Source organism: Haliotis asinina, chromosome 5 (genome assembly GCF_037392515.1).
Source record: "Haliotis asinina isolate JCU_RB_2024 chromosome 5, JCU_Hal_asi_v2, whole genome shotgun sequence".
NCBI lineage: Eukaryota > Metazoa > Mollusca > Gastropoda > Lepetellida > Haliotidae > Haliotis > Haliotis asinina.
This window is the reverse complement of record NC_090284.1, coordinates 53,390,684-53,418,224: the sequence shown is the minus strand read 5'-3', so window position 1 is coordinate 53,418,224 and position 27,541 is coordinate 53,390,684. Positions and strand designations below refer to the sequence as shown.

The following is a 27,541-nucleotide window of genomic DNA, read 5'->3' as shown; positions in this document are numbered from 1 at the left end:
CTCTGTGGACGAATACTGCAAACAGGTGCGTTACGGAAAAAGCCGAATGTCGACGGAACCGTAGAGGCGAGTTCGCAAACATTTGGATTGTTTGTGCCCAAGAGGCACAGATATTCGTTTCTTTACCTCGTCGTGCAATATGACTGACAGTGAGTTGAACGTTTTCGTGTAACAGCTTCTGTTTATTTTGTGAAATCATATCATGGGAAGATGACTGCCTGTTGTACTGCAGGAGGGCATAAAGTCAGGAAATGTCGTAATAACCAACCCTGGTAGATCTAGTGCTGATCATTGGCTCATTGCTGTCAGTTTTGCGCTATACCTGCCTGACACTTTCAACAAATCTACGTTCAGTAGATTGAAATAACTGTGATGAGTCGGTATTATCAGTGGTTAAAACTCTCCTAATTATCATGATTATTATCAAGCAACCCAACCACAGTTATGTACTGTAAATTGTAATCAACGCAAAGATTATGTTTCGGTTTTATCACCAAGGTGTAGACTTTGTGGTAGTGTTGATGTGTCATCATGTTCTAACTTCTATAATGACACAAGTCAATTTTGCTATCACATTTGAATGTAAGTGTCTCCATTAAAATGATCTGATGAAAATCGATGTATGATCAACAAAGACAACACTAATATGACATGATGATGAAGGGACTAGTGCACTTTACCAGGCACACTTTCTCAGTCTTCAGTTCCTGCCATATAGAGGTTTGAGCTCATTTTACCAGCTTTCATCAACATACATAAATAAAAAATAACCATCACCTATAAGGCTTGCCAATGATCAGAGGCACTATCACTAATAATTACTTCTCATTTAGTAAGTCATCAGCACCTGGCTGATTAACTTTCCAAACACGCATAAAAGCATTTTTGTTCATGAAGCATGATGAAGTTTTGTCTCATATTTGTCAGATCTGTTTGTTAAAAAGGGTAGTTCGTCCATGCCGTACCTGACAACTATACACGATTGGGAACCAATAATGTGTCAGCCAAGTCAGCGAGTTTGACCACCCAATCCCGTTATTCACCTCTTACAAGAAGCATGGGTTACTAAAGATCAGTTTACGCCTTCACGGGTAGTTTTTAGAACCTCTGTAATAAGCAATACTCATTAATCAGTATGCACTTTACTGGTATTTTTGAAGAAATCTGATGTAATGACAGTGTGCATGTGTTCTTTGTGTTCCAGATAACAATGATCAAGTAGATGCTGTGGGAAGATCTACTGAGACAGATGAACCTGATGCAAAAGGAAGAGGAGGAGGGTAAGAAAGATACATGATGCCTTTGTTTACATTATTGTCATTGACCTGACTCCACTCACATCTACAGAAATCATGATAGTTGCTGATTTGGCATTTCTGGATTTGGCAAGAATTCTTTTTGAGATTGAATCCATAATCCGCAAAACTGACACCCTTGATTTAAAAATTTGTTGTTTAGCATGCCAAACATGTTAATGGACAAGTTTTCCTCACACATTGTTGTTCCAGTGTATTTCCATTTTGTGGGGAGCAGTGTGGCCATAATGGCTGATGCTGCATTGTGTGAAATCGAGAGTCCTTTCCTTGCAACTGATTGAGGCAGTGAGGTAGCCTAATGGTTAAGCATTCACTCGTCATGCTCATTGTGATTCACACATAGTACCCATTTGGACAATCAAACTCCATTTCTCAAAGCGATTGTAGGTCTACATCAGTCGTTAAGTCTGTGTTAAAGTATGGGTGTTGTGATCATATTAGTGCTATGATTTTTGTGAACCGCTTGATATTGCTAAATGCACGCACTCACTCACTCACTCACTCACTCACTCACTCACTCACTCACTCACTCGGAACTGAAAAACCCATGTGACTGAATTTTCATCAGTGTCATCCATAAAATTGTTCCACGACTAATATTTAAGAAATATTTGGAAGTATTGCCAGAACATTTTTTTACATTTCATGCTGTTCCTGGTATACCAGGTATGTGGGGGTCAAGGTCAGCTGTAACTAAGGCGTAGTTCGAGCCACTGAGGCCATTACCAGAAGGGGTCATTGGGTACATAGAAATGAAGATAACATTTCGAGATTTCTAGTAAACTGTGTGTACGATGAACACACTTTTCAAAGAACTGACAGCTATATGGACTCCAAAGCATTTGTTGTTTTCAGCCTCGGACTGTAATTGTTTTGTCAAAATATGATTTACCAAGTTTGGTGTAATGAATTGGGTTAATTAAATTTTGTTATATACTTAACTGTAATTTACTGTGTATAAACAAATTAACATTAAAATTGTTTGTGTGTCCCTGAGATATTTGCATTTGCTACAAGTGTGTGATAGTGTAACCATTGTAACATTAACAGTGATTACAGGATCCTGATTACACACTGGTCAGACAGGTGAGGTGTGGCTACTGACTGGGCAAGGCTTGTAATTACCTTCCTTTACCCACACAGTGTCCTTAACATGACCTCAGGGATGAATGTTAGTGTTACCTCACATGCAGCCATCTAACAGTGCTATACAGAAGGCAGTGGTTGCTAGGCTCTACAAGAGCTGTGTTGCGTTTCAGAACTTTAGAGTTATTGATTTGACTGTCAGGATCCTTTTGTTTTTCTGTGTTTGTTGACTTGTTTTTATCTTGCTATGGCCATGGGGTGATCATGACGACATGGTAGTTGTGGCATTTAAGGTTCTGTCAGTTTTCAGGGTAGATTTTGTACGAGTGCATCCAGAAAGAAAATTGTAAATATGTAAATATTACAATCCTAAATCATTTCAAAATGTATTGTTTTTTCTATATTTCACTCTTTTAAGATACTTTTTAAAATTATGTAAATCAACATCTATGCTTGCAAAACACATGCAAAAATATCTTTTGTGTTTACTATTTTTTGTGAGAAAAATGCAGGTTTCTGCATTAATGCAAACACTATTACAATGGCTGTAGAAAACACCTTGTACACTATAAAATAATTATCCTGTTTGACAAGTCATTATGACTGATGCTTGATCTTGGACCTTGGACATGTTGTACAATTGAAATGTTATTATTTCATGCTGCAACTATTTTCCTGTCCCAAGTTTGTATGGACATATAATTGACAATTTCTAAGCAGCGCTTTCTCTTCCTTTATTGAGAGATGTTGTTGTAATTTACTTTCCTTGACCCACTAATAACAAAAACAGCAATGATGAAAGATATATTACCCCAGTGTTTCTATTTCTATTAATTACTGGGCCGGTGGGGTAGCCTAGTGGTTACAGCATTCGTTCTTCACACCAAAGAACTGGGTTTGATTCCCAACATTGAGAAAATACATGAAGTGATTTTGTGGGTCACCCACCATAAGATTGCTGGAATATTGCTAAAGGCAATGTAACTCACTCATGGTTTTACAAATTGCTACTTAAGTACTATGTTGCCATCTGAATTGACTGTGGAACAAAGAAAAGAACACTTGTTTCATACCAAGTGTTTGGTTGGTGTTTTTTATCTAAATGTTCAGAAAGTCTGCACACTAAGTACACAGTCATGAATGTAGAACATGAGACAATGGAGTGACTAACATATTCCTTCGTCATGTTGATGGCTTGGTCTCAGTCCCCACAGTCAGTGCAATGTTAGAAACACCATTTGGTGTCCTCTTCCCTGATAATGCATAGCTCAGTCAGTGACGAGTCATGTCATTTATATTTGTATACTGCCTTATCCAGTGTACTGTCTTATCCAGTGTACTGTCTTATCCAGTGGCCCTGACATTATGTAAATACCCTAGACCATATATACCCTCACCACCATAACAAGACTAAAACATCCAATAAGAGGACACCCACGTTTATTACAGTCCAAAGTACAAACAAGAGTGATTAGATTGGCTGATAGACTTTGTGAGTATTGTTTTCATTTTCAAGCAAAGAATCAAATTGTTAAAAGCACAGTTAAGATAATTGCCCTTACCAGGGTCCCCTGTGTGTATGACCCAGTGTGAAGTGAAAGTACGCATGAACACAAACACTGGATTGCTTCTAATGACGAATGAACACTTGAACACTAGGCTACCCAACTACCTCCTCACCCATGTGTGTGGCTGCTTGTATTAGAATGGGCTAACACCATATATACTGGTTCTGAGCTGATCACTCTTTTAATGTCCAGACCCGTGGAGGTCCGGGGTGGAATAGGCCTACAGCAACCCTTGCATGCCATAAAAGGCGATGCTCATGCTGTTGATCACTGGATTGTCTGGTCCAGACTCAATTATTTACAGATTGCCACCATGTAGCTGGAATATTGCTGAGTGCTGCATAATACTAAACTCACTCACCCCACTCTTCACTGTCCGCTAATGACAGGCAGGGTAACCAGTTAACAATAAGAACCATCTACTAACACGATGAACGTCTTCTTGATTCAGATACTTGCCTTATCAATCTCCAAGCAGATGCTTGATCCAGTGTCTAATATTCCATTAGCGGCGTTTCCTATATATTTATATCTAAAATGTACCCAATATTGCAAAAAGAAAAAAAACTTCTATTCCAAGCCACTATGAGCAAGGTGAAACTTGTGAGGTTTTATACTGTAACCTTGGTAACAGCAATTTCTTGAGCTAGTGATGTCTTTAGTATATTAGAATATTTGGCAGTAAAGCAAGTGTAACAATGAATACTGCCATGGTACTGAGTAGTGACTGCATCGTATTACCAGTAATTAAACTCTACACATACTTTCATTCACAACAGTTTTCCTTTGTTATTCAATGACAAAACTGCATTCAATGACAAAACTGCAAACTGCATGATACTATAAATTGTTTAAAGAAGAAAAAAGAATCCATAACTAATTTTGAAATTGACATTATCAGAACCATAACATATATGTTAGGGACTTAAGATAGGATTGGCTGCACATTTTGGGTAACTCACTATCAAACACTAAAGATGCCAATTTATCGCATTAAGTATCACAATACGAGTACCTGAATGGCAGTATATTGCAATAAAGTTAATTTACCAATACACAGCCTTAGTACAAAGGGCTGTATGACTAACACACATGATGCAGTGACAGTACATATATTTGACATACAGCATGTCGTACTATGCCACTTGATGTCACAGTGCTGGTTGCACCAGTTGGGAAGGATCAATAAACTTACGTGCCATGTTCACATGGGAATTTGAGTTATGTTGTATTTTTACATTGTTTTGAATCAACTTAGTTTAAACCATGACTGAAATATGTGAAATAGTATCAAAGAATTTATGCCAAAGTTAGAATTTTTTCTGATAAGTTACAGTTACATAGTTTGCTATTAGCAATATTTCAGCAATATTATGAAGGGGGACACCAGAAATGGACTCCACACAACATACTCTTGTGGAAAATAGAACCTTGGTGGGGCTGTGGGGTAGCCTAGTAGACCCGCGCTCGATTCTCCACATGGGTACAATGTGTGAAGCCCATTTTCTGGTGTCCCCCGCCATGATTTTGCTGGAATATTGCTAAAAGCGATGTAAAACTACACTCACTCACTCACTCACTCACTCACTCACTCACTCACTCACTCACTCACTCACTCACTCACTCACTCACTCACTCACTCACTCGAACCTTGGTCGATGGTCAAACCTTGGTTTACCACTAAGATATCCCAATTCCCATAGCCCCTGATCCATATAACATACTATGGAAACCCTTGTAATAGTTAACATTACAACTTTCATATGACTTCCAGGGGTGGCCAAGCAGGTGGACAAGCACCTGTTTACACAGAGGCAGAGTTCCTTGCTGAAAAGTACAAAATGGACCATGACAATCGAGGCCTGGCTATTATTCTCAACAACCGCGATTTTGACCGTCACACAGGCATGGGGACAAGGACAGGAACTGACATAGATGCCTCCAACATATATCAGCGCCTCAAAGGTCTTGGTTTTACAGTGAAGATGCACACAAACAAGACAACAGGGGAGATGAAATCAATTATGGATCAAGGTGATTAACAGGGGTGTATTTAGCATCTCTTCTATCCTGTCTGGGTGATTGGTTTGAGTGTGATGTCTAGGCTTGATAACTGCAGGGCCGTGCTTCACGAAAGTCTCATAAGCCTACGATCTCATAACTAGTAGTATTCGTACCTCCTATGTTACAGTATAGGAGGTACGAGTGCTATGAGAAAAGTTATGAGATCTTAGGTTTACAAGAACTTTGTGAAATGGGCCCTGGCTGGTAGCACTTGAGAGATTAATCAAATAATATGTGTATCCATTGATCAATTATTGCTCAAATACTGATCTCTGATTATTTATCTGTAATTGTGATGGATAAGCAGCAGTATTGGTTTGTTGAAGAAAAGGGAAATTGTTCAGATGTGTTGACACTGGGTTTATTGGGGTGATGGGGCTTTTAGTTCTCCACTCTGGAATATTATAGGATGGTAGTGTATCCATGTAACGTTACAAATCAGTATTCAGTCTGAATAATGTTTAGAGTCATAGCCCAAATTTTGATTGTTTTTAAGCATTATTTACTGTTTTCTGTTGATATGTAAACTAATTTAAATGGGCTTACAGATCATTTCAAGAGAAATAGCTTTGCACAAGAGTGACAGACCTGTGAGTTATATGTCCTATGGGGTTCTTGAATTTTGAAAGGCGTTTTCTGTAACCCATGCTTGTCTTAAGAGGCGACTAATGGAATCAAGTGGTAGGTTTGCTGACTTGATTGGCACATGTCATCAAATTCCACTTGGTTAGATCAATGACCTTGCTGTTGATCACTGGATTGTCTGTTCAGACTGGATTATTTACAGACTGCTGTCCTACAGCTGGAATATTGGTGATGCGGCATAAAACTAAACTCGCTCGCCCACAAATATATGACACATTTTATGGAGAATAAGAAGGAGTTGTTATCTGTGAAAGGTATTCATGTTACATGTCATGTATATGGTAGTATTGTCTTGTCCCCTTATTGAATGTGTAATTTTTCTTCTTTGATATGTACAGCCTGAATGTATATATAGCTCTGGACCTAGTTTTTCGAAGGTCTCTTGGCGCTAAGACAGTCGTAAGTCTGTGTTTAAGTGTGGCACTTACGACTATGTTAGGGCTGAGGGGTCTTTGGCTAAGATGAATTAAAAAATTTAGGCCCTGTTTTTCCACTGATCAAACCTGTCAGTTGTTGTTACCCAAAGTGTATTTACTGTGACAGCTGCCAAGGAAGACTACTCAAGGAGCGACTGCTTTGCCTGTGTCATCCTGTCTCACGGAGAGGAGGGGGCTGTGTATGGTACAAACGGACCCATAGAAATCAAGGAGCTTGTGGACCCATTCAAGGGACACAGATGCCTGTCTCTTGCAGGCAAACCCAAACTGTTCTTTATACAGGTAACTCAACTATTTCAATATGAAGTTTTAGTATTACACTGAAGCCTAATTTGAGACATGCAGAGGCAGCCTAGTGAGCCAGTGTGATATCAACATGTTGCCCATGGGCTAGCCTAGTAGTTAGAGCATTTGTTCGTTATGCCGAGAACCCGGGATCAATTCCCCACATGGGTACAGTCATCCTCAATAATCTCCATGGGATACGTTCCGATAACTCTCCACTATACCCAGGATGCATCTATTCCTTGGCATGATAATTTATTACCTCCCCTCGCTGGTTCAGCATTCTAACTGTAGCCAATCAACAAAGCTGCCATTACAACTGAGGTTGCCATGGTCAAAAAAGATACTGTCACAGCCACTTAGGTTTGTTCAGATTTGTTTTGTGGGAAATCATACAGACAAATTGACAGGTCTTAAAGTTTAAAAAAAATATATGCAAGAACTCCTTCTACCTCTCTCAGGTACCTCTGCATCAATTCTGTTGTCAAGTTTAATCGGTTAGATAATCCAAGAATTGAAGTGAGTTGTGATTGGTACGCTCAACTTCCCAGCATGGACACCTGATTTGATAAAAAGCCAACCAAGGGAGGTAAATTATTGGAACATATACCTTGGAGGTTAGAGAAGAAACTCATAACTCACAGTATTAACATGTGCTTGAGTTTGAGTGAGTGAGTGAGTGAGTGAGTTGGGTTTTAGGCAGCTTTCAGCAATATTCAAGCAATATGACACCAGGGAACCCCAGAAGTGTGCTTCACACATTGAACGCATGTGGGTAATTGAACCCAGGCCTTCGTCATGATGAACAGTTTAACCACTAGGCTACTAGGCTTAAACCACCAGGCTACTCAACCTACCCACTTGAATTTGAATACTGGTTCAGCTTTATTATGTTTTCTAGAATGTCAGTTACCATGGCTGTAGTTGTGGTTTCAGGAATCTCTTGGGGGAGCTTCATTTTTAGCATTTATATCTTGCACTGGTGCAACCTGAATCTGAAAATACAGCCCCTTTTTTATACTTAGTTGCACCCAGTGCATGTTCATATTTTGTTGTTCAGAGAACATAAACTTCAGCTGGAAATGATTGCCACTTAAACTCTGGTGATATGATTGCCACTTAAACTATGGTGATATGATTGCCACTTAAACTGTGGTCATATGATTGCCACTTAAACTGTGGTCATATGATTGCCACTTAAACTATGGTGATATGATTGCCACTTAAACTGTGGTGATATGATTGCCACTTAAACTATGGTGATATGATTGCCACTTAAACTATGGTGATATTTCAATTTCAAGTGTGGTGATATGATTGCCACTTAAACTATGGTGATATGATTGCCACTTAAACTGTGGTGATATTTCAATTTCAAGTGTGGTGATATGATTGCCACTTAAACTATGGTGATATGATTGCCACTTAAACTATGGTGATATGATTGCCACTTAAACTATGGTGATATGATTGCCACTTAAACTGTGGTGATATTTCAGTTTCAAGTGTGGTGATATGATTTCAGCTTCAGCTGAGTTAAGATGACTTCTGTTTGACCTGGAGTGATTCAATATCAGCTTCAACTTTAGTAGTATAGGGAATGGGGGTTTTAAAACACTTTCAAAAAAAGTCTCTACAACGCCTTATTTACTAACTAAGGCGTTGGTTGGGCCCTTAGCTCTTGCTACTATTACCCCTACTACAGTGTGTTGGTAGAGGGTAACACTGTGCCGTACGGTACGATCAATAATTCTTCTCTTACAAACCCCCTACCCGGCCCATCCCTCAAGTAGTATAAGTTAGGTTCGTTGGCTTTCATATCCACTTTATCTATGTTGTAAGTTTTGACTGACCATATAGGATCGGTGGCCCGCTTACGGTTATCACCCTCGTGTTCCCCCGGCTGGTATAGATACCTCACTAGGGCCCTATCTGGTATCTGTTTCTCCTTCCCACGCAATGGAGCGGCCGACTCTGCAACTATTGATTTTAGTTTGATAGCGTCTGCCGGTTTCTTACCGGTGAGACAGGTGACTTCATGGTTGATTGCCGACACCACCTTGGGTAACCTCGTGACCCATTCAGTCGATCGTTTTCCAGGGGTGGCCATCTCCCTAGCATACTGATGGCCGAACAAACGCTCAGCCAAAGTCCTATTAAATCTCTCAACTATGGCTTGGCTGCGATGGGCTCCGGCCGTGCCACGCCTGACCTTTGTATCGTGTTTGGCTAGCAGTTGTGACACGGAACCCATGAACTCCCGTCTGGGGTCAACTTGCAGCTCTGTTGGCCACGTCAGCGGGCTGCGTTTGTATATGCGTTCGAATCCTCTGGCTACCTGGGCCGAATCTTTCGTGGTCAAGGGTTCGGCTTCCTTGTAACGACTGGCTACGTCCACTACGGTTAAGGCATACTTGTACCTCTTGTCGTGGGGTAGGAACAGTAGGTCTGCCTGGTGAATGCTATTAGGTATGTTAATACCGAACCTCCTTCTAGGCACGTAGCGTGGTGCCGGCAAATAGATCTGCCACAGGGCTTGTTTTTCAAGCCACGCTTTGGCTTCCTCCGGGGGTACTCGCGCTATTTTAGCTAGCTTATCTACTGCGCTAGCTCCTTTCCAGTACCCACGCGGGCTGTAGTAAATAGCCTCAAATTTTTTCATGTCCATACGCGTATGTGTTTATCCCATCAATAGCTATCCAACGTTTCGTGTCCATAGGCGACAGGGACATCTTGTTTATAGTCAGTCCGTATATCTTATGTCCATCACTTCTAAGTGTGTTCATTTTATGCCTAAAGGTACGGGTCTTGAACAGGGCTTCCTTGAATCTGGCGTGTTTGATGTGTTGTTTCACCACATACTTCTTAACCCCCTTAGCCTTCCGGATCTCACTATTGTCGGCTTTCAGTATGGAGTACATCTTAGGTCTCAAACCTATGTACTCGGCTATGGGCGTGCCAGCACACTCGTCCTTCATCTTACCTAGGACCTTTTTATTTACCGTACTGTGTATGGCATGGGTCTTAGGGTAGTCGCTGGTGTCGTATAAATCGAGGTGTTTTTCATGTCCTCGTACACGTCCTCGGTTCAAATTTCTAACAGCAGGGAATCCATGTCAGTGTACAGTACTTCACACCTGTCGCCGTACTGTTTCTTGAGCTCGTTGTAGTAAAAGTCGTACATCAGGTGTTCGGATAAATCGAGGATGCTCATCCCCACGTAAACAGGCCGGTTGAATTTTATGTGGCTTTTCTTCATGTGTAGGGCAACCAGGTTGTCTGTGAATATCTTACTACAGTTGAATGCCGGACTGACTATTAATCTCCTGAGCTTGTCTTCCTCACTCGACCGAACCAGCTTCACGGTCACGCGTTTCCTCAGGTTCTCCATAGTCTTACCAAACACCAAGTTGTTCATGAGCTTGTAGAGATTTTTCTCAAAATCACTGGTGGCTTTTTTTCGTAGGTCTGTGTTCATTCTGATGTAGGGCTCCATCCATGGGCTCTGGTCGAACATGAGCACCCTGTGTATTTTGGTCAGCCTCATACCCAACGACAGGTACAGCTGTAGGTTGCGATAGTGAACGATGTACTTGGTCTTATTCATTAAGTTAGGCACGAGTTTTTCAACGTCTGTCACACGCCCACCTAACAAGTTATGTTGGTACTCAGACATCCAGTCTGGGTTAACCCTCATACGTTCGGGGGCCAGGGGGTAGCTGTTGTGTGATGTGTGTAATTCCTGGGTATACTCTAAGTCAACCTCGAGGATATACCCTTTGTTCGAATCTGGTGCAACCCCCATAACATCAACGTGGGGTACCCATTCGAATCCCCCTGTAGGTAGATACTGGCTCATGGCCCAGCCGTACAGGTTGTTTGCGTCGAGGTAGAGAATGTGATTGGTTGGCTTGTTAGGATCGTAACCTTTCACGTATTGATTATTTGCTTTCGCGTATCGTTTGGATGCCATGGAAATCCCACCTCGCAAGCCTTTCTCAATGAATAGGTGCATGTCGTAATCTGTGAGCAATTCCAAATTAACTCCGGTCTTTTTAAGCAAGGCGTCCCACGACAGACCTGGGCTGGTGTAATACCATGCGGGGTCGAGTTTATACTGCTTGAAACACGTCGGCTAACAGCAGTACATCTGTCCTCAAGTACAGGTCGTGATAATCACCCAGGTTCTTACAACCCAGTTTATTCCATACGTTAGTCGCGTGCGAGTAATCATCTCGTGAGACGGACGCCTCATTCAGCTTGCTATAAAAGCAGTCAATAGGGGGTAGTCTGGTCTCGGTGAACTTGACCCAACTATCCATGTACTCATAGGGGTACACACCCTTCCTCATAAGCAGGGGTCTAGTCTCGGCGTCTGTGTATCGATCGGTGATAGGGAAGGTATTGTTGGCCTTGACCAGACTGTCGAGTGACGACAGGAGGAACTGAAACGAGTCAATGAACCTAAGTCCTTTTAAGCTGAAGGAGATGTATCTCTCCATGTTGTTGGGGATGCACGTTATATTACCATCGATTTTCGCGATGGCCTGCATGATCAAGTGTGAGTCGTACCCTCTCAAGTTGTGAAAGACAACGGGGATGTTTATTGTCTTAGGGTTGATTTTAAGCTTGAGGTTGCACGCGCTGTGAGCGGCGCCTCTATACTTACCAGTTATGTGGCAGTGATCTCTCACCGAATCACCGTTAAGTGGTGAGTCAGACACGTGGTGAGTCACAGTTAGTGCTACTAGCGTGAGCTAGCCTGTCGACTCGGGTCATACGCATGGGAGCGATTCTATACAATGCATTCCTAATAATTTTTTCTTCCTCCTACAAACACTTTAGAAACCTTTCAGCCGCGTCAGGGCCCCTATACACTACCGGAGCTTTCGTTTCCCCGTCACAACGGACGACAATGTATCCAAACCCACAGGCTTTATGCTCTTGTGTTTTGTGGGTGAAGCTACCACTGGGGGGTGTGGGGGATTCTCCCACAACCAAGGCTTCGAAGTCGGCGTATATGATATAAGGCACAGACATTTGGTTCTTGTGGTTACCGAATTTTAGGATATTATCACCTTCCTTAGGCATGTCGACTCGTATGGCCGTCTGCCCCACACCTTGGCAATCCTCCCGGTGGGATTCTAATAAATCAGCTCGTGTGAAGCCATGTAGGCATCGTTCACAGAAGTGGGTCTTTTCTCTGTGTGCCGATTGGTCATACAACAGCCTGCTAAAGTGTTTTATCCATGTGTAGTGATACTTGTCACCTCGCTGGATCATGAATATATTGATAACTTGGCGATCCTTCACCCCGCTGACCCTGTGTACTATTGTTGTGTTACCTTCGTGCCCAAAGATATTTATAGCCAGATTATTCTGTTTTTCTACTTTAGTGATCTGGGATATGGGGGTGGGTTCATCTATACCATCCCAGTTGAGCCCATCATCCTGAGGATAATTAGAAGGCCTGTTCGGATTAGTGTCAGCTGGAAATAAGGCTGACCTGATAGCTAACCTCAGGCAATCGTTTCCTCTATTCTTAACGTTTACTATGGCATGTTTGTTCCTATAGTAGGGAGGCAAGGCTAGGTATGACCCGCCTCTGAATGGCACGTAGTTAGCTATGTCTAGATAGACATTATCGATTTTATCTACAGCCCACCCGGACCCCAAGTGTGTGTAGCGTTCTAGGTTTTCTCGTATCTGCTGAAAACTGGTATCGATTGATGTGCCAATGGTCTCTGTATGTGTGACGACCTCTTGTTTACCTCGGAAGTAAGGCTGAACATACTCAGTGAAGTCCCCAACCTGCTTATCGAGCGACATTTTCACTGTGATCTGAAACTTGATACTTCCTAGGTTATTTAGTTCCTGGTTGACCTTATCAGCTATCAGAGGCTTGATATCTGTAATGTCTATGTTTCTATCAACGTGCATGTGCCAACCTCTCAAATAGTTGCCTACAGCGTGCTCAGTGCGCACGAACTGTAGGTCAATAGCTCTATTCTGTCGTAATAATTCTAAAAGTTGTGGTTTTCTCATACGGGAATACCCGCCTAAACCCAAATCGTGTGCCTCGGCTTTCACTTGTTTTACAGTGGGACGTGCTACGGGGGTATGTGATAACAATTCGACTAACCCGGCTCTCCCCAGTTTTGAATAACCCGTGTATCCAAGCTGTTTCGCTTGAGCTTTTAATTGTTTTACCGTAGGAGGGGCTTCTAAACCTAGTAATCTCAACAATGCTGACTTCCGCATTCGAGAATACCCGATCACACCTCTCTGTTTTGCGACCCGCTTAAGCTCGCGTACAGTAGTCATAGTGTTTACACCTAACATAACCAATGTCTAATTGGAGTCTATCTTGAGCAGTCGCCTACGTTCTTTTATGTAGCCCTTTTTATTCTCGTAGATGAGTTGATGTCTGACTACGTTCGCTCCGTGAGCTTTACATAGACAGTAGTGCCCTTTAACCCCGATACCACACACAGAACACGTGTAGTTAGGACTTCCCATATGGAAACAACAGAACCTAGCCCTGCATTTCCTACCTCAGGCCTTGGTCTTCCCCATAAGTATGTATTCACATCGGTATGGAGCGGGTCTCATGTTTACTTATATGGGTATTTAATTTAATTGCTTCGCAACCAACGCAGTAGCTGCTATACCCAACACTATGAAGCCCAGTTCACGATTCATTTGTCCCTTGGATGGTGTGTAGTACTGAGCGAGTGTGGGTTTATTGAGCGGTTCCAATCGTTTACCAGTTAGTAGGTAGTATTCTTTCATTGCTTCATCGACATCTTTGAATGTTTGAACGGCATGGTTTTCACGCGTGAGTTGTTCGTTAATAAAATCGATCCTCTGGAGGCGTTTTTTAGCGTACTCGGCCTGTGCCCTTTGTAATTTCTCAGTAGCGAGATCGTGCTGCTTCCTTTCTTCCTGTATTTCAGCCGCGTGGTCATCTCGTAGTTTCGAGAAGAGGAAATTACTCCCGGAAAATGCCAGGGCATTCACTAACGCCCCACCGACCATCATAGCTATCGTGGCCATCCTATATTTATTTCATTATATTTTCAGGTATTATCCCTTGTTTTACTAGGATGTCTTTTGTGGCCATCGCCATACCAAGGTTCATTATGAGCATACCCATATCCTGCAGGTTGAAATCTAGCTTGATAGTTGGTTGTTTAAGCACCATTTTAGTCAACCGAGCGTACCCTACGGCTAGACTGGCGACCACTGTGGCGTGGTATGCGTCGTTGACGAACGTTTTCCCCTCAGACATTATGTATATGATATAAAAATATTAAAATTATAACATGATATGCGGGTCGACCGTGGGGGATACCCCCACACCCCCACTGTTGGGGGTTACCACCTCACTGTTGGGGGGCTCACTGTGGGAAGGTACCCCCACGTATAACCATGTTATAACCACGGCAGCGCCTACAGCCAACAACAGTCGGGGGTTGATAATTTTATGTTGGTTACACCACCGTTTTTTACCGGCAGCTACTCTCTTAGGATTCTTCTGCCTGGTTACTGTTGGGGTCACTTCCCCCACTGTTTCCCTGGTCACCTCGGGAGGGGTTTCTCTCACTTCGGGAGGGGTCTCCACCGTCACCTCGGCCATCTATACTATTATTATTATTTTTTCTCTCAAATTGACAATGCTTTGCCGTGATAATCGCCGCCGTCATTGGAGCCAACAACATGCCATATTTGTGGTACAGCTCGCAGCTGATAGAGCTCAAGGCGTGTTCGATAAAAGGGTCTTTCTCGAGGTCCTCCCACAGGTAAAGTCGGCGCTCTGGTGCAATGGGAAGGAAGTATGACACAATACCGGTGTATATCTGGGTCATAGCCGATCCTATTGTCTTTGTCATTTCTGCTCCGAGCCGGGACTCGTATCTAGCGTACAGCTTATCGATTTCTTCAGCTGACATTTTGTGAATTTTATCCGGAGTGTAGTCTCCAAAGTAATGTTTGGCTTTGCCGCCAACAGCCAACGCCACCAGTTTCTCTCGCTTGTCATCATCCCCAGACAATTGTTCGAGCAATTCCTCACACTCCATCTTATAATATAACAAGTAAGATTTAGTTTTAACTATATAATACCCGATGCAGACAAAACACAGAGAAATGAAGGTTAAGTTGCACACGACAAACACTTCAAATATCATAGCTATACTTAGCATTTGCTTAGCTTTAGCTTAGCTTTGCTTAGCTTTAGCTTAGCTTTGCTTAGCTTTAGCACACTCTATATGCTACTGGTTGGTCGGTCTTGAGCACAAGCTTAGCGTGTTTAGTTTCAGCGAGCTGTTTCTTCACCCGTTCCCGTTCTAATTTACTCATCACATCGTTCTCTCTCAAACACTCCTCGAACGAATCCCTGTCCTTGCAGTGAAATAAGGCCACCCATCGCGTCTGCTCCCTGAGGTCTTTCAACACCGAGTTGAACTTCTGCGTTAGCACCCAGACGCTGTGATTTGCATGCCGGCCGGAGAAGGCCAGGTACGATAGCATGTCTCTCTTTTTTGTTATCTCGCGATTAGCGCTGCAGTCGTCCAGTATGAACAGCGTCGGTTCCCCTTTAAATTTCTCGTGAAGAGCTTTCAACCAGTCCTGCAGGCATGTTCCAGGGTCGATTTTGTGTACGTCCGGGTCCGTCATCACCCAAGGTTGCGCGTACGTTTTATTCATGCTCAGAGTAGGGCACATGATAACGATGTTATCGAACACATCCTTGTAGAAACCCTCCAACATATCCAACACGAAAACGGTCTTCCCACAGCCAGTCTGCCCGCACACTATGGCGCAGTGTGGGTCAGTGGGGAGGTCAATAGATGGCTTGCACGAATCTCCCATTGTCTATATTAAGTTGCGCGTCCATAATAACGTACAGATATAATTTCAACTTACCAGCGGGTTGAGCCTTCTTAGTAATCTGGATGGTTATCCCTTCGCTGCCGTTATCTATACGGCGCCCGCTGCCGTGCAGTTTATCATCATCCGTGGATCGCATGTCCAACCATAGGGCGTACTTGGTGGTCAGGTATTCACCGATCTGCCGAGGTCCAGGTCCTTTGTTATGTAATCCCCCACTGGTAGCTTTTTTATCTCATCCCACTGCTGGTGTGGTCTCATACCATGACTGAACAGCTGGTTGGGCACGCCCTCGATGGTCACTTCCACCTTTTCAATCTCGGGGTTGAAAAACTTCTCGCTGTCCCTCCGGAATGGCTCGTAATCCTCCACGGGGACGACCAGGATACCTTTCATCGATCGCGCCGGCACGTTCAGGTTGATATTCCACACAGTGTCGCTCTTATCTCGCACGACTGATCTATGCCTCAGTACGCGATCGTACAGGATAGCCATCTTCCCAGAGTACTGGCTTCGAACCTGCCTGGCCAGCTCCGGGCTAGTGACCATGTCGAACTCCAGAGAGATGTTGTCTATGGCATAACTGGCCTCATCACCGTTCGGCGTACGCACTACTTTGCTATAGTCGTTAAACGTGAGCTCGTATTCGAGCCTATCACCCAGCGCGGCCTGGTAAAACGGTGCGTGTCCCGTGAGCAACTCGAAGTCGAGCGGCACGCAGAATCGATTCCCGTATGCTCGAGCGATGGCCTTTTCACCGTCCGATAGCTTGTCTTGCTGGTCTGGCGTGAAGGCATACCCTATGCGCAACCGGGTTGATTTGCTGATACCCTGGTACACATCATTGACTCGTTCTCCCTCGCTTTTCCAGAGATCCCCGTAGCAGTGAAACGCATCGCTGTCGTCGATGCTCAGCACCTCGTTACCGCTGATCTTGACGGTCGTTTTCTTGATGATAGCTCGCCCCACGTTCCGCACTAGCTCGCGTTTGTCGTTGTCGGAGGTCAACGTGATATTGAACGCCACTCGAACAGTGCCTGGTACAATAAGGTCATTCTCACCAAGGTTTGGAAATCTAACCAGCAGAGTTTGATTCTGGTCTATCTTGCTGGGATTGTTGGTGATGGTCACCGACTGACGCACGGCTCTGGCTCCTAATGGCTCTCTCAATCTTCTGAAAGGATCTAATTTTCTGCCGTACATTGTTATATATAAATGAAATATATTTTTAATACTAAATAATGGATGAAGACATACCTATGGGGGAGATGTGGCATGATCCTATTGATGATACAGGGGCCGAGCAGGAGACCTCATTCTCAGGTGACGCACTCATGGAGGGCGCCGTTGACGATTATTACAACGCAGTTGAAAATAAATCCCAACTCAAGCCGTTGGTAAGGGACTATTCCAGGTTTACCCTCGATAGCAATGGCACGCTGCGTTTGAAGGCTCACCCGGGGATCGATCTCGTGAATAAACGCACGAGAGAACCGTTTGCTTTATCAACACTGGGCAGTCGACATGGGAGTGACTTGATCCGCGATGAACTAGGTTTCATAAATTACGGTGGCGCGCGACCTAAGCTTCCTCCGAAGGTCCGTCAAGATATGCAAGATTATGATATTAAAAAGGTGTTGGCCGACTACGAGAACAAGCCCTTCCCGGGTTTCGAACATACCTTTCGGGAACTGCGGGGGTTGGACCTGTTGATGCAAACCATTCGTGGTCAGCTCTGGAAAAGCACGGCCAAAGCGGGCGAGATAGACGACCACATCAACTATGAAAAGGAAAAACTCGGTGAAACTGAGGACGAGTCTATGAAAGCCACCATCGAGGAACGAATACGCAATTTGGAAGATGAAAGGCAGGTCTGGTTGGAGACAGCGTCCGGCTACAAAGAAAAGCTTCGATCCCAGACCAACCGTGTGCGGGAAACCATCAATCAAGTCCTCTACCGAGACACCACGTTAGCAGACAGGATTCGGATATTGTTCCGGGAGCAAGGGATCACCATCGCCAGCATTCTGACTGCATTGGGTTTCATCATATCAACCTTGGTGGTGTCACTGACAGGGGGTACCCCTGTGGGGGGAACTCCCACACCCCCCGGCGGTGGTGTTAAAGACTGGATAAAAAAACTCGGGGAAGGCCTAGCCGCCGAAGCCCTTCCCGGCATCCTGGGTAGCATCGTCTCGTGGTTGTTGGGCGCTCTGGCTAAAACTGCCACGTGGCTCAGTCAAAACCTGTGGGCAGCCATCGTCGCCGTGGTGGGTCTGGTGTACGTAGCGGCTAAGAAATTTTTAACCAAATAAGCCCCAAAGCTACCCCACCAACCACCAGGGCCGTTTTACTATCAATATGCTGCTCCTGAATATGAGGGGCCACCTCCTGTGTTGGTTGAACTTTAGGCTACGGGGGTGGCGCCACTATACCCGTTTCACGTGGTGGGATGTGTGGGATATAGGGGGTGTTAATATCGGGGTTGATACCCAACTTTTGATCCGCCGTGGCTATGACTATTTTGTTGTTATAACCCACCACTTTTTTTACTCTCAGTTGCATATCACTCGGAGCCATGTACAACCCCACGCCAAACACGTAATTGACTTTCGATCTGGCGTATTCTAACACGTTTTGGTAACGGTCGATGGCCCGCGGGAGATTAACTGGAGAATTGATAGCATCCTCAACGTTGGAAACGAACTGTTTCTGAGCGTCGTAAGCAGTTCCCTTACCGAGGATGTTGGAACGCGTCATCGACTGTGCACCCAACAGCGCCCACACGTACGTTCGAATCGAGTCGTTCAAGCGTATTGTACCAGCACGAGTGAATCCTTTCGATGTTTTTTAGATCATTTTAGTCCAGGCTGTGGCTGCATCAGGATTGGTTTGCTTTATGCAGCTGACATGAATCTTTTCATTCGTTGTGGGGCCTGTAAATGTATGACGGTTTGGGTTGTATGTACCATCTTTAGAACCGGCCATATATGTTCCGGACCTGTAGAAGTACACGAGAACTATACCGAGACCATGGTTCACACCAGGAAGGCGAAAGTCTTTATTCGTTGGAATCTCAAACTCCCCACAAACACGTTCATAAGCGCGTTTATCATAGGGGTTATTCGTCATACTCCACGCTTTATCTTGGGGAACAGGAGCACTTATTTCCTTCAATATTCGTCTCGTTTGATAATAAATATGAAACAAAATGACTGCCTTACTCAGTTCGTCTATACCGTAGTCTAGTGTCACAGTGTCTAGTGTCTAGTGTCACAGCAAAGTTGAGTTGGTTCTGCCAAAACTGCATTGGGTTTTGATTCCAGTTTACCACCGCCTGCGCGTTATTAACGGACACGATATAGTTTTCAAAGATATTAATAAAGGTTGTTTTAAACCCCGTACTACCTACCACCACGATTTTCAAGTGTGCTAAGTCCATATTATAATATATAAATTATATATTATAATATGTACATAACACTTCCAGGAATAACGAGCGGTGAGGCCGTTCAGCTGACGCACGCGATCGATAACACGTCAGGTCAACTCGAAGTCGCACTCTGCGATATCACCTACCTACCACAATGGACTAACATCAACGTCAGCAACAATAAGCTGTTCGTTAGTGGAACTCGTAGCCAGATAACTGATGGCTACTACAGCGTGTGCTCTCTAAACGACGAGGTCTTCAAACCCCTTGGAGCCGAACTCAAGATGAACGACTCAAACGGTACAGTGGTGTTAATCAACAACGGAAGAAACCCCTTGAGGCTCGGCCGACCATTAGCGAGGATACTCGGTATGTCTCCTGACGAGATAAAACCAACAACAACCGTCACAGGCACGAAGTTACCCGATCTAGTACCGTACCGAGAGCTGTACATTCATCTCGGTCAGGTGAGCACAACGTACAACATTCAAGGAGGTCACCCTTCCACTATACTGAGAGCAGTGCCGGTGAAAACTGAGAAATACAACGACGGTAGAACCGAGTCGTTTTCACCACGGCAGTATAAGAGATTAATCCAGGGCAACATACCTGAGCTGACAATATCGATGTTAGATATAAATCATAATCCTGTAAATATAGGATACCTCAGCTTAACGCTTCATGTAAAATGACCAGCGCACAAGGGCCCGGAGTGAAAAAATGCGTCAATATCGGGATCTCCGACCTCGGAGACACGCGCGGTTTCGACGCTCCCGGAGTAGATGGTAAAACGTACGCCTTGCAACTGAAAAACAACATTTACAAACGCGTTGAAGTCACCTCCGGTGGAGCCCTAAGTGATATAGTAGATACCACAAGAGCAACAGTCAACACTAAGTACGCCCTTGTCAACACCGGTAATAACTGGATAATATACCCATCGTTCGGGGGTAAACTGTTCGACTTAGACGATGTTGAGAGCACTACCGTCGCCCGAAACAAGCCATATATGCTCGTCTTCACCGAAGATGACAAGTGGGTGTTGTTACCCGATAACGACTGGTTTCTCAATATTAGGCTCGGCTCCCCCTACGTGTTCACGGATAACAAAGACAACCACCTAAACAAAGTCGTGAACAATGGAACCCTGCTCGTGGCTTACGTCCCAACTCAGAGACGTAGCGTAGTCGTCAGCCCACTCGACACTATGGCAGCCCACATGCTATCGAGTAAACCGGCCATACAAAACGTGAAATTGCAGTTGGTGTCTGAATTCGAAGGCGTGGTCAGTATACTAGAGATTCTACCGGCAAACTCAACACTGATCATCAAAGTCTACCTAGGGGAACCATCGGGGAATGATGTCGAGATCGTGAAGGGGATCAAACTCGGGTGGGGGAAACGACACCAGTATCAAGTTTGCAACGTTTACGTGCGGGTGGGTGTCGGCTCCAACACCAGTCTGCAGGGGGTCAACGTGATCGTGGAAAACAAGATATCACTAACCAATATCTTCCTGCCTGACAACATACACTTCATGGGTATGAAGTTCACCCCTGAACTATTATCAGAAAACCAGTTGGAAATTATATCGTAAATAGTATAACAATGACCAGTCATCGTCCCAACACTACGCTTAACGACCTAGGAGATACGGAGGGATTCGATCAGCCTGGTGAGGAAGACACCTTATATATCCTGCACTTCAAAGACAACGTGTACAGACGGGTGTCGTTATCAGATTTTAAAGAGCCCAAATGGGTGATCAACTTAACACTCACCTCACCTTATATCACAATAGGCGAAAATGAGTGGATCTCTAAGATTAGTAACAACGGTAGCTGGGTCGGGGATTTCATTCCGGAGAGGGGATTACACATGGCAACTATTGGTGACAAAAAAAATGGGTTAAATTCTGTATGGGAAAATAAATTAACAATTAGCAATAATTTGGGTAATATAAATATTGTTGATATATTCTCCCCTTTCACACTCATCATAGAAGTCTTCTTTTATTTTGGCAATGAAAACACCTCAAGAGTACACCAAATTTTACCCGGGGTGTCAATACACTGGTATGACGAACACATAGGCCAATATTGTCGTATTGTTATACAACGGGATACCCCGGGTCATATAAACCGCTTAATAAGCCTCAGTGGGGTTTTTATTTCAACAGGAAAGTCTATTAACCTCTCACCTATTACCCTGAATAGTGGTCTAGAACTTGTAGAATTCAAATTCACTTATGGACTATTAACTGAAACCCAATTAAAATATCTTTCAAAATATATATTATAGGATGGGCTTGTACCCAGTCGTAGAGGAAGTAGCGAAGACGCTGGAAACCGTAGATGGGTTCCGCTTGAGGCAGTTATGTGATACGAAACGCCAACTAGAACATGACCGTGACACGCGGAAAGCACTATGTAAAAAGTACCATAGAGCTTTCAATATCGTGGACGGGGCTGACACTACCCTTATGGCAACCAGCATGGGACTAGGGGCGGCAGGTGTTGGGTTGTTAGCTACCATCGTGGCTGCACCTATAGTGTGCTAGGTATTGAAATAACAGCTGGGGTGGCAGGGGTGTTAGGGTTGGCGTTTAAGTTAGTATCACGCAGACTGCATCGTAAGGTATTGAAACACGACGAGATCAGGGTTCTTGCCGAAGCAAAGCTCAACACAGTGAGTGAGCGTATTTCCACGGCACTCTCTGATAGTAAGATCTCAGAAGAGGAGTTTCGTTCAATCCTCTCTGAACTCACAAAATATAACGGAATGAAACAAGATATTCGGTCCAAATCTCGTAAGTCTGCTATCAGCGAAGACGAGAAAAAAAAGTACATAGAACAGGGGATACAAAAAGCCCAACAAGCCTTTATTATGAACACCAAAGAGATCATAGGCGGTTCACGTTAAACTGTTTCATCGATATAAACGTGACATAGCGGTCAGTATTACCGCCAACTTTTTTGTAGTAGGGGTAATAGTAGCAAGAGCTAAGGGGCCAACCAAAGCCTTATTTAGTAAATACGGCTTTGTAGAGACTTTTTTTGAAAGTGTTTTAAAACCCCCATTCCCTATACTACTACTTTGATTCTAATTTCAGGCATGTAGAGGACAAGGTCTAGATGAAGGTGTTGATGTCAGTGATGCTCTGGGTACAAAAGGAGACGCAGATGATGATGTTGAGATGGCCCCCGTCACGTACAGGATCCCCACAGAGGCAGACTTCCTCATGGCGTACTCTGTTGTTCCAGGTGAGTAGCTGGTAGCTAGGGAAAGAGTCCCTGCCCTAAGTTTAAATATTGAAGTATTTGGGGTTCTGAAATCTTCATTATACAGTATATCCCTTCAATTTAGTTAAGTGAATATGATTCTTCAACACTTTATGCAATATCATAGCGGGTAACACCAGAAATTGGCTTCACTAATTATACCCATGTGGGGAATCGAACCTGTGTCTTTAGCATGATGAGCAGACACTTTAACCGCTAGGCTACCACAGTGCCCCATTTAGTTAAGTCTGATCCCCCCACACTCCAAGTTACATAAGTAAGCATCACCATCACTCTTATCATATACTTTCAATCTATCAAATTTCCAAAACCCATACTTATCAGTAAAAGATTGTTTGAAGCCAAGCAACCAATGATATCTTTAGTAACATATGTTTATATCTTTTTATTTCACTTCCAGGGTTTTTCTCATGGCGAAACTCGGCCCGGGGTTCTTGGTTCATCCAGGCTTTGTGTGCTGTTCTGGAGAAGTACGCCGACAAAATGGACATCATGACGATGATGACTCGAGTGAACAAACTTGTAGCATATGACTTTGAGTCAAATGCAAGCAAGGAATTCATGAATAGGAAGAAACAGATACCCTGTATAACCTCCATGTTGACAAAAGATCTATACTTCCTGCCATGTAAATGATTACAAAATTGGAAGATGTCTTTCTGAATGAATCCAGCACAGTTCGATGCCTGTCAAGCTGATGGTGGATCGAGAAAATAAGGAAACGTTTACAGGTGTTAAAAATACTTTTTGAATGTCATTGAACATGTTGACTTATGTGACAAGGCTAAGGATAGCTGGTGTATTTTTCACCCCATTTCAGGCTGGCCATGGTGGATTAATTTCCACTTGTTCTTTTAATGTTAATAGTATCTTTATTGGTAGTAGATTATATGGCAGAGTTGCGAACATTTCAAGGATAATCCTATGTGTTGGTACTATTCAGGCTAGGAAAGTCCCAGGTTGGACAATAAAATATTTCATGATCTGAAAGATATTTGTTCTGGGTGTTTTTGAGGAATGACAAGAAACAGGATTGTAAATGATTAACTTCTATGTTTAGTGACAGCACTGTCTCTTCCTGCTAAGTCTGTGTCATATTTACGTGTAAATTCCCTGACATGAGTTAAGATGTTCGATGAGGTTTTCACCATGGAGGAGCACATTTTGTTAGTTCTTGATATCACAAGTCACCACACCAGTCCAGCTGTTGAACAAAGCAAAGACTACCATCTGTTTACATCGCGGTATTCACAATTGACAAAAGGCTGTTCTAACAGTTTGACCTTAAGGCCTGTGTGTGTTATGATTGGTAGATATAAAGTCTTTTCCCTTCCTATAATATTATATATATATATACATGTCATAGGCATTTCCTTGTAATCATGATCTTACTATGACCTTGATGCTCTGAAAGGTCATCAGGTTTATGGCATAAAGCTGGGAACATTTTGGTTTGATATGAAACAAAGGATGATGGACGCTTGTCTTGAAGGATCTTTTCACCATCATGACAAGATGTAGAATGGAATATAACCAAAGTGATGCTGTCTGAATCCGTTCCATTTTTAAAGAGAGATAATCAGATTAAGAGGGCTAGGTTTGAGTGAGTCTGCAGTCAAAGCAAGTTTGCTTGAACTCACATCCAAAACACTATTTTTAGATAAATAGACATTCTTACTTTGAAGTAGATGCAACAGTTTATCATAGCCCTTTATTACACAGAGACAGGTTTTAGTTTATGGCAAACTGTAGCTCCTTTACCATGGAACATGGTGGTTCTTGATGCATCCCTTCCTGGGCACCAAGAAGTGTCAGCCATGACACCTGACTTTGCTCAGCATAACACATGATCATAGCCAGTAGAACTCATGTAACTGGCAACATAACACATGGCACTTTTCACAGCACATGACCTTGGCCAGTATTGCCATCACCACAGCAGGCATAGATTTCAATTGTCACCAGCGTAGAAAGGTCTTCAAAAGCAGATGTCTTTAGCGACATGACTATACCCGTCACGTCACATGACCTTGACCAGAATGTGGCATGATTTTACATCACGTGACTGTCACCAGAGTGTCACATGACAGTTGCAAAAGATGATGCTGGCTGCATAGAACAAAGTGAGACAAGCAGGGCAGTACTGTACACTTGGTTTAAGTAATTTAAACCTGAATAAAATATTTTAATCAGTACTATTTTTTCAGTTGTATTTACTGGCCTTATATGTCCTACATATCAGTGTCACCCAAGGAGATTTTTTATATCTCTATATGGTTGCCTTTCAGTGATATCTTTTGGACATAGGACTGCATCTCATTGCAAATGTGCATACTGGGACAGTGCACATAGAGACTTGAAAAGTACTTCTTCAAATACAAGGGGCAGTGGTGTAGCCTAATGGTTAAAGTATTTGCTTGTGTCACACTGAAGGCCTGGGTTCGATTCCCCACATTGGGACAGTGTCATGAGCCCAGTTCTGGTGTCGCTTGCTTAGATATTGCTGGAATATTGCTAAAAGCAGTGTACAACTGTACTCGCTCATTCACTCTTCAAATACCATATATCTTGTTTTATTAGTATGTGTATTTATTAATGTAATGTTGTAGTGATGAACTTTCACAAATCTTGATCAGTAATCTCCAAGGTCTCAGTCCAGTATTTTTGTGTTACATTGCTGGTACTTGATCAGGTCAGTGATGAGAAACACTTTTGGTGAAGTATGAATAACTTTGGTTCAGAAAACTCAGGTACCTATGTTCCAGAAATCCACACATACCTTTTGTCTTATCTGGAAGGTCAAGTTAAGAAATATTTTATGATGTCATTTCTTTGCAGTATTTGTGTGACATTAGCAGAATGTATTATTCTTTTAATTCACAACTGATTGGTTATTTGATAATAACATAATTATTGTTATACAGTGGACGCCCTCTAAACTGGCATACCTTGCCAGTTTTAAGAACTTTTCCCTTTTCAACCTGAGGATGATATTCCAAAATCCAATGTGTTGTTATACTCATTATGCTAATCTTCAAAGCCATCTTGACACGGTGGGCAACTGACGAATTGGAAGACTCCAGTTTATTTAATTTGCCAAGTGACATGTTCTGCTCTCCAATTTACATCACCTGCTTATGCTTAGCCATCGTACTTGACTGTAATCCACTGTATTGTCAATACATGTTCGGCCAGTTAACAGGAGAGCCAAGACAGCGGATGACGGTTTTGTGAGCGATAATTACTGTACGGTCTTTATTGTGCCGAATTATAAATTAACTAGCTTAACCAAATTCTCATGCCGATATTGAGAGCATGTCGGATCAGAGGGATGCCAGTTTGGAGGGCTTCCACTGTATATCCACTAGTATGTGTATCTTGCTGAGTTTGTTAAATTTGTCCAGTTTAGAAAATTACAACATTTGAGTGATTTGATCAAATACGTTGTATATATGACAGGTGTCCTTTGTATCATGATATACAGAGAATACATGATGACTGGTTGAAGTATATGTATGTGTCTGATTGGATCTCAGTTTTTAACTCTTCAGACTGCACCTATATTTAATTTACAGGAGACTGAACATGCTGGAAGATGTTTATTCATCAATGGCTTGATTATCTCAAATTGCTCAAATTTGTATGAACTTATTAACTGAAGTATTGAAAATTGTATTTGAAAAGTGTGTCAGATTTTATCATTTTAGGGCTTATAAAACTGATGGCACATAGCAAGAATTTAACACCTTGTATTACTGAGTTGCCTCCCTTGGGTGTCCAGAATCTGATGATCCTGAGTTTTGTCAGTTTCTTAAAATGCCCATCATCATGGATGTTGCTCAGACCTGAAATTTCCAATTTCCATTAGATTTGTCATAGATTTGTAGGTTGTTCATCAAAAATTCATTGAACAAGAACAACTGTGTGCCAGTTTAAGTAATATTTTCCTGATAGGTGCCGTTTTTTTTGTGATACTTTCTTCACCATTCCACATCAGTGCCTGTCACAACAGTGAGAGTTACTCTGTCTCAAGATGCCTTTGTGTTATGTATTATAACATTATCTACACCTGTTCACTGCCAGTGATATGGGCTCTGCACAAAATCTGTTGTTCATTCTATTTTTAGTTCCAAATGCTGCAACGTATTTTACTATATATGAAATGTTAAACTAAAATTTGGCTGTCTGTAAACTTTGATTAATTTGATAGGATAGGCTCCACTTTACTTCCTCTTAACTTTCCTTAAGCAGGGTAATTGTAAAATGTGAAATATAATCTCTTTGTTATCTAAAGGAATAGGGAATCATGGATGTGGCGTTGTATTGTGGTGTGTGCATGCTAATGGAAAAAATATTAATAAATGCGTCATATAAAGATCTTTAAAAATACATATTCTTACCTGTGAGGAAAAAGAAAAAAAAAACAAAAAAGACTGAAAATTCTGAGTTATGAGTTGTAGAAGTACCTAAGAATGGTTGGCATTTCAAATCAACCTCTTGTATATTTTATGGA

The 27,541-nt window shown here is 42.8% G+C and overlaps 2 protein-coding genes across 3 annotated transcripts in view; both read left to right on the top strand.

Moving 5' to 3' along the window:
* Positions 1-27,541, top strand: part of LOC137284830 (caspase-7-like) — a 654,824-nt gene that overhangs the window by 610,353 nt on the left and 16,930 nt on the right. The gene's annotated exons all lie outside the window — the stretch shown is intronic.
* On the top strand, positions 24-27,459 carry LOC137284807 (caspase-3-like). Its single transcript, XM_067816793.1, has 6 exons — positions 24-149; positions 1,205-1,280; positions 5,745-6,004; positions 7,223-7,398; positions 22,839-22,989; positions 23,429-27,459. The coding sequence occupies exons 1-6, from the start codon at positions 140-142 to the stop codon at positions 23,662-23,664; spliced, it is 909 nt and encodes a 302-aa protein (XP_067672894.1). The 5' UTR covers positions 24-139; the 3' UTR covers positions 23,665-27,459.

Coding starts and splice junctions, on each gene's coding strand:
- LOC137284807 (XM_067816793.1), top strand. Junction 1,281..5,744: donor GCAAAAGGAAGAGGAGGAGG/GTAAGAAAGATA, acceptor TATGACTTCCAG/GGGTGGCCAAGCAGGTGGAC. Junction 22,990..23,428: donor GGCGTACTCTGTTGTTCCAG/GTGAGTAGCTGG, acceptor TTTCACTTCCAG/GGTTTTTCTCATGGCGAAAC.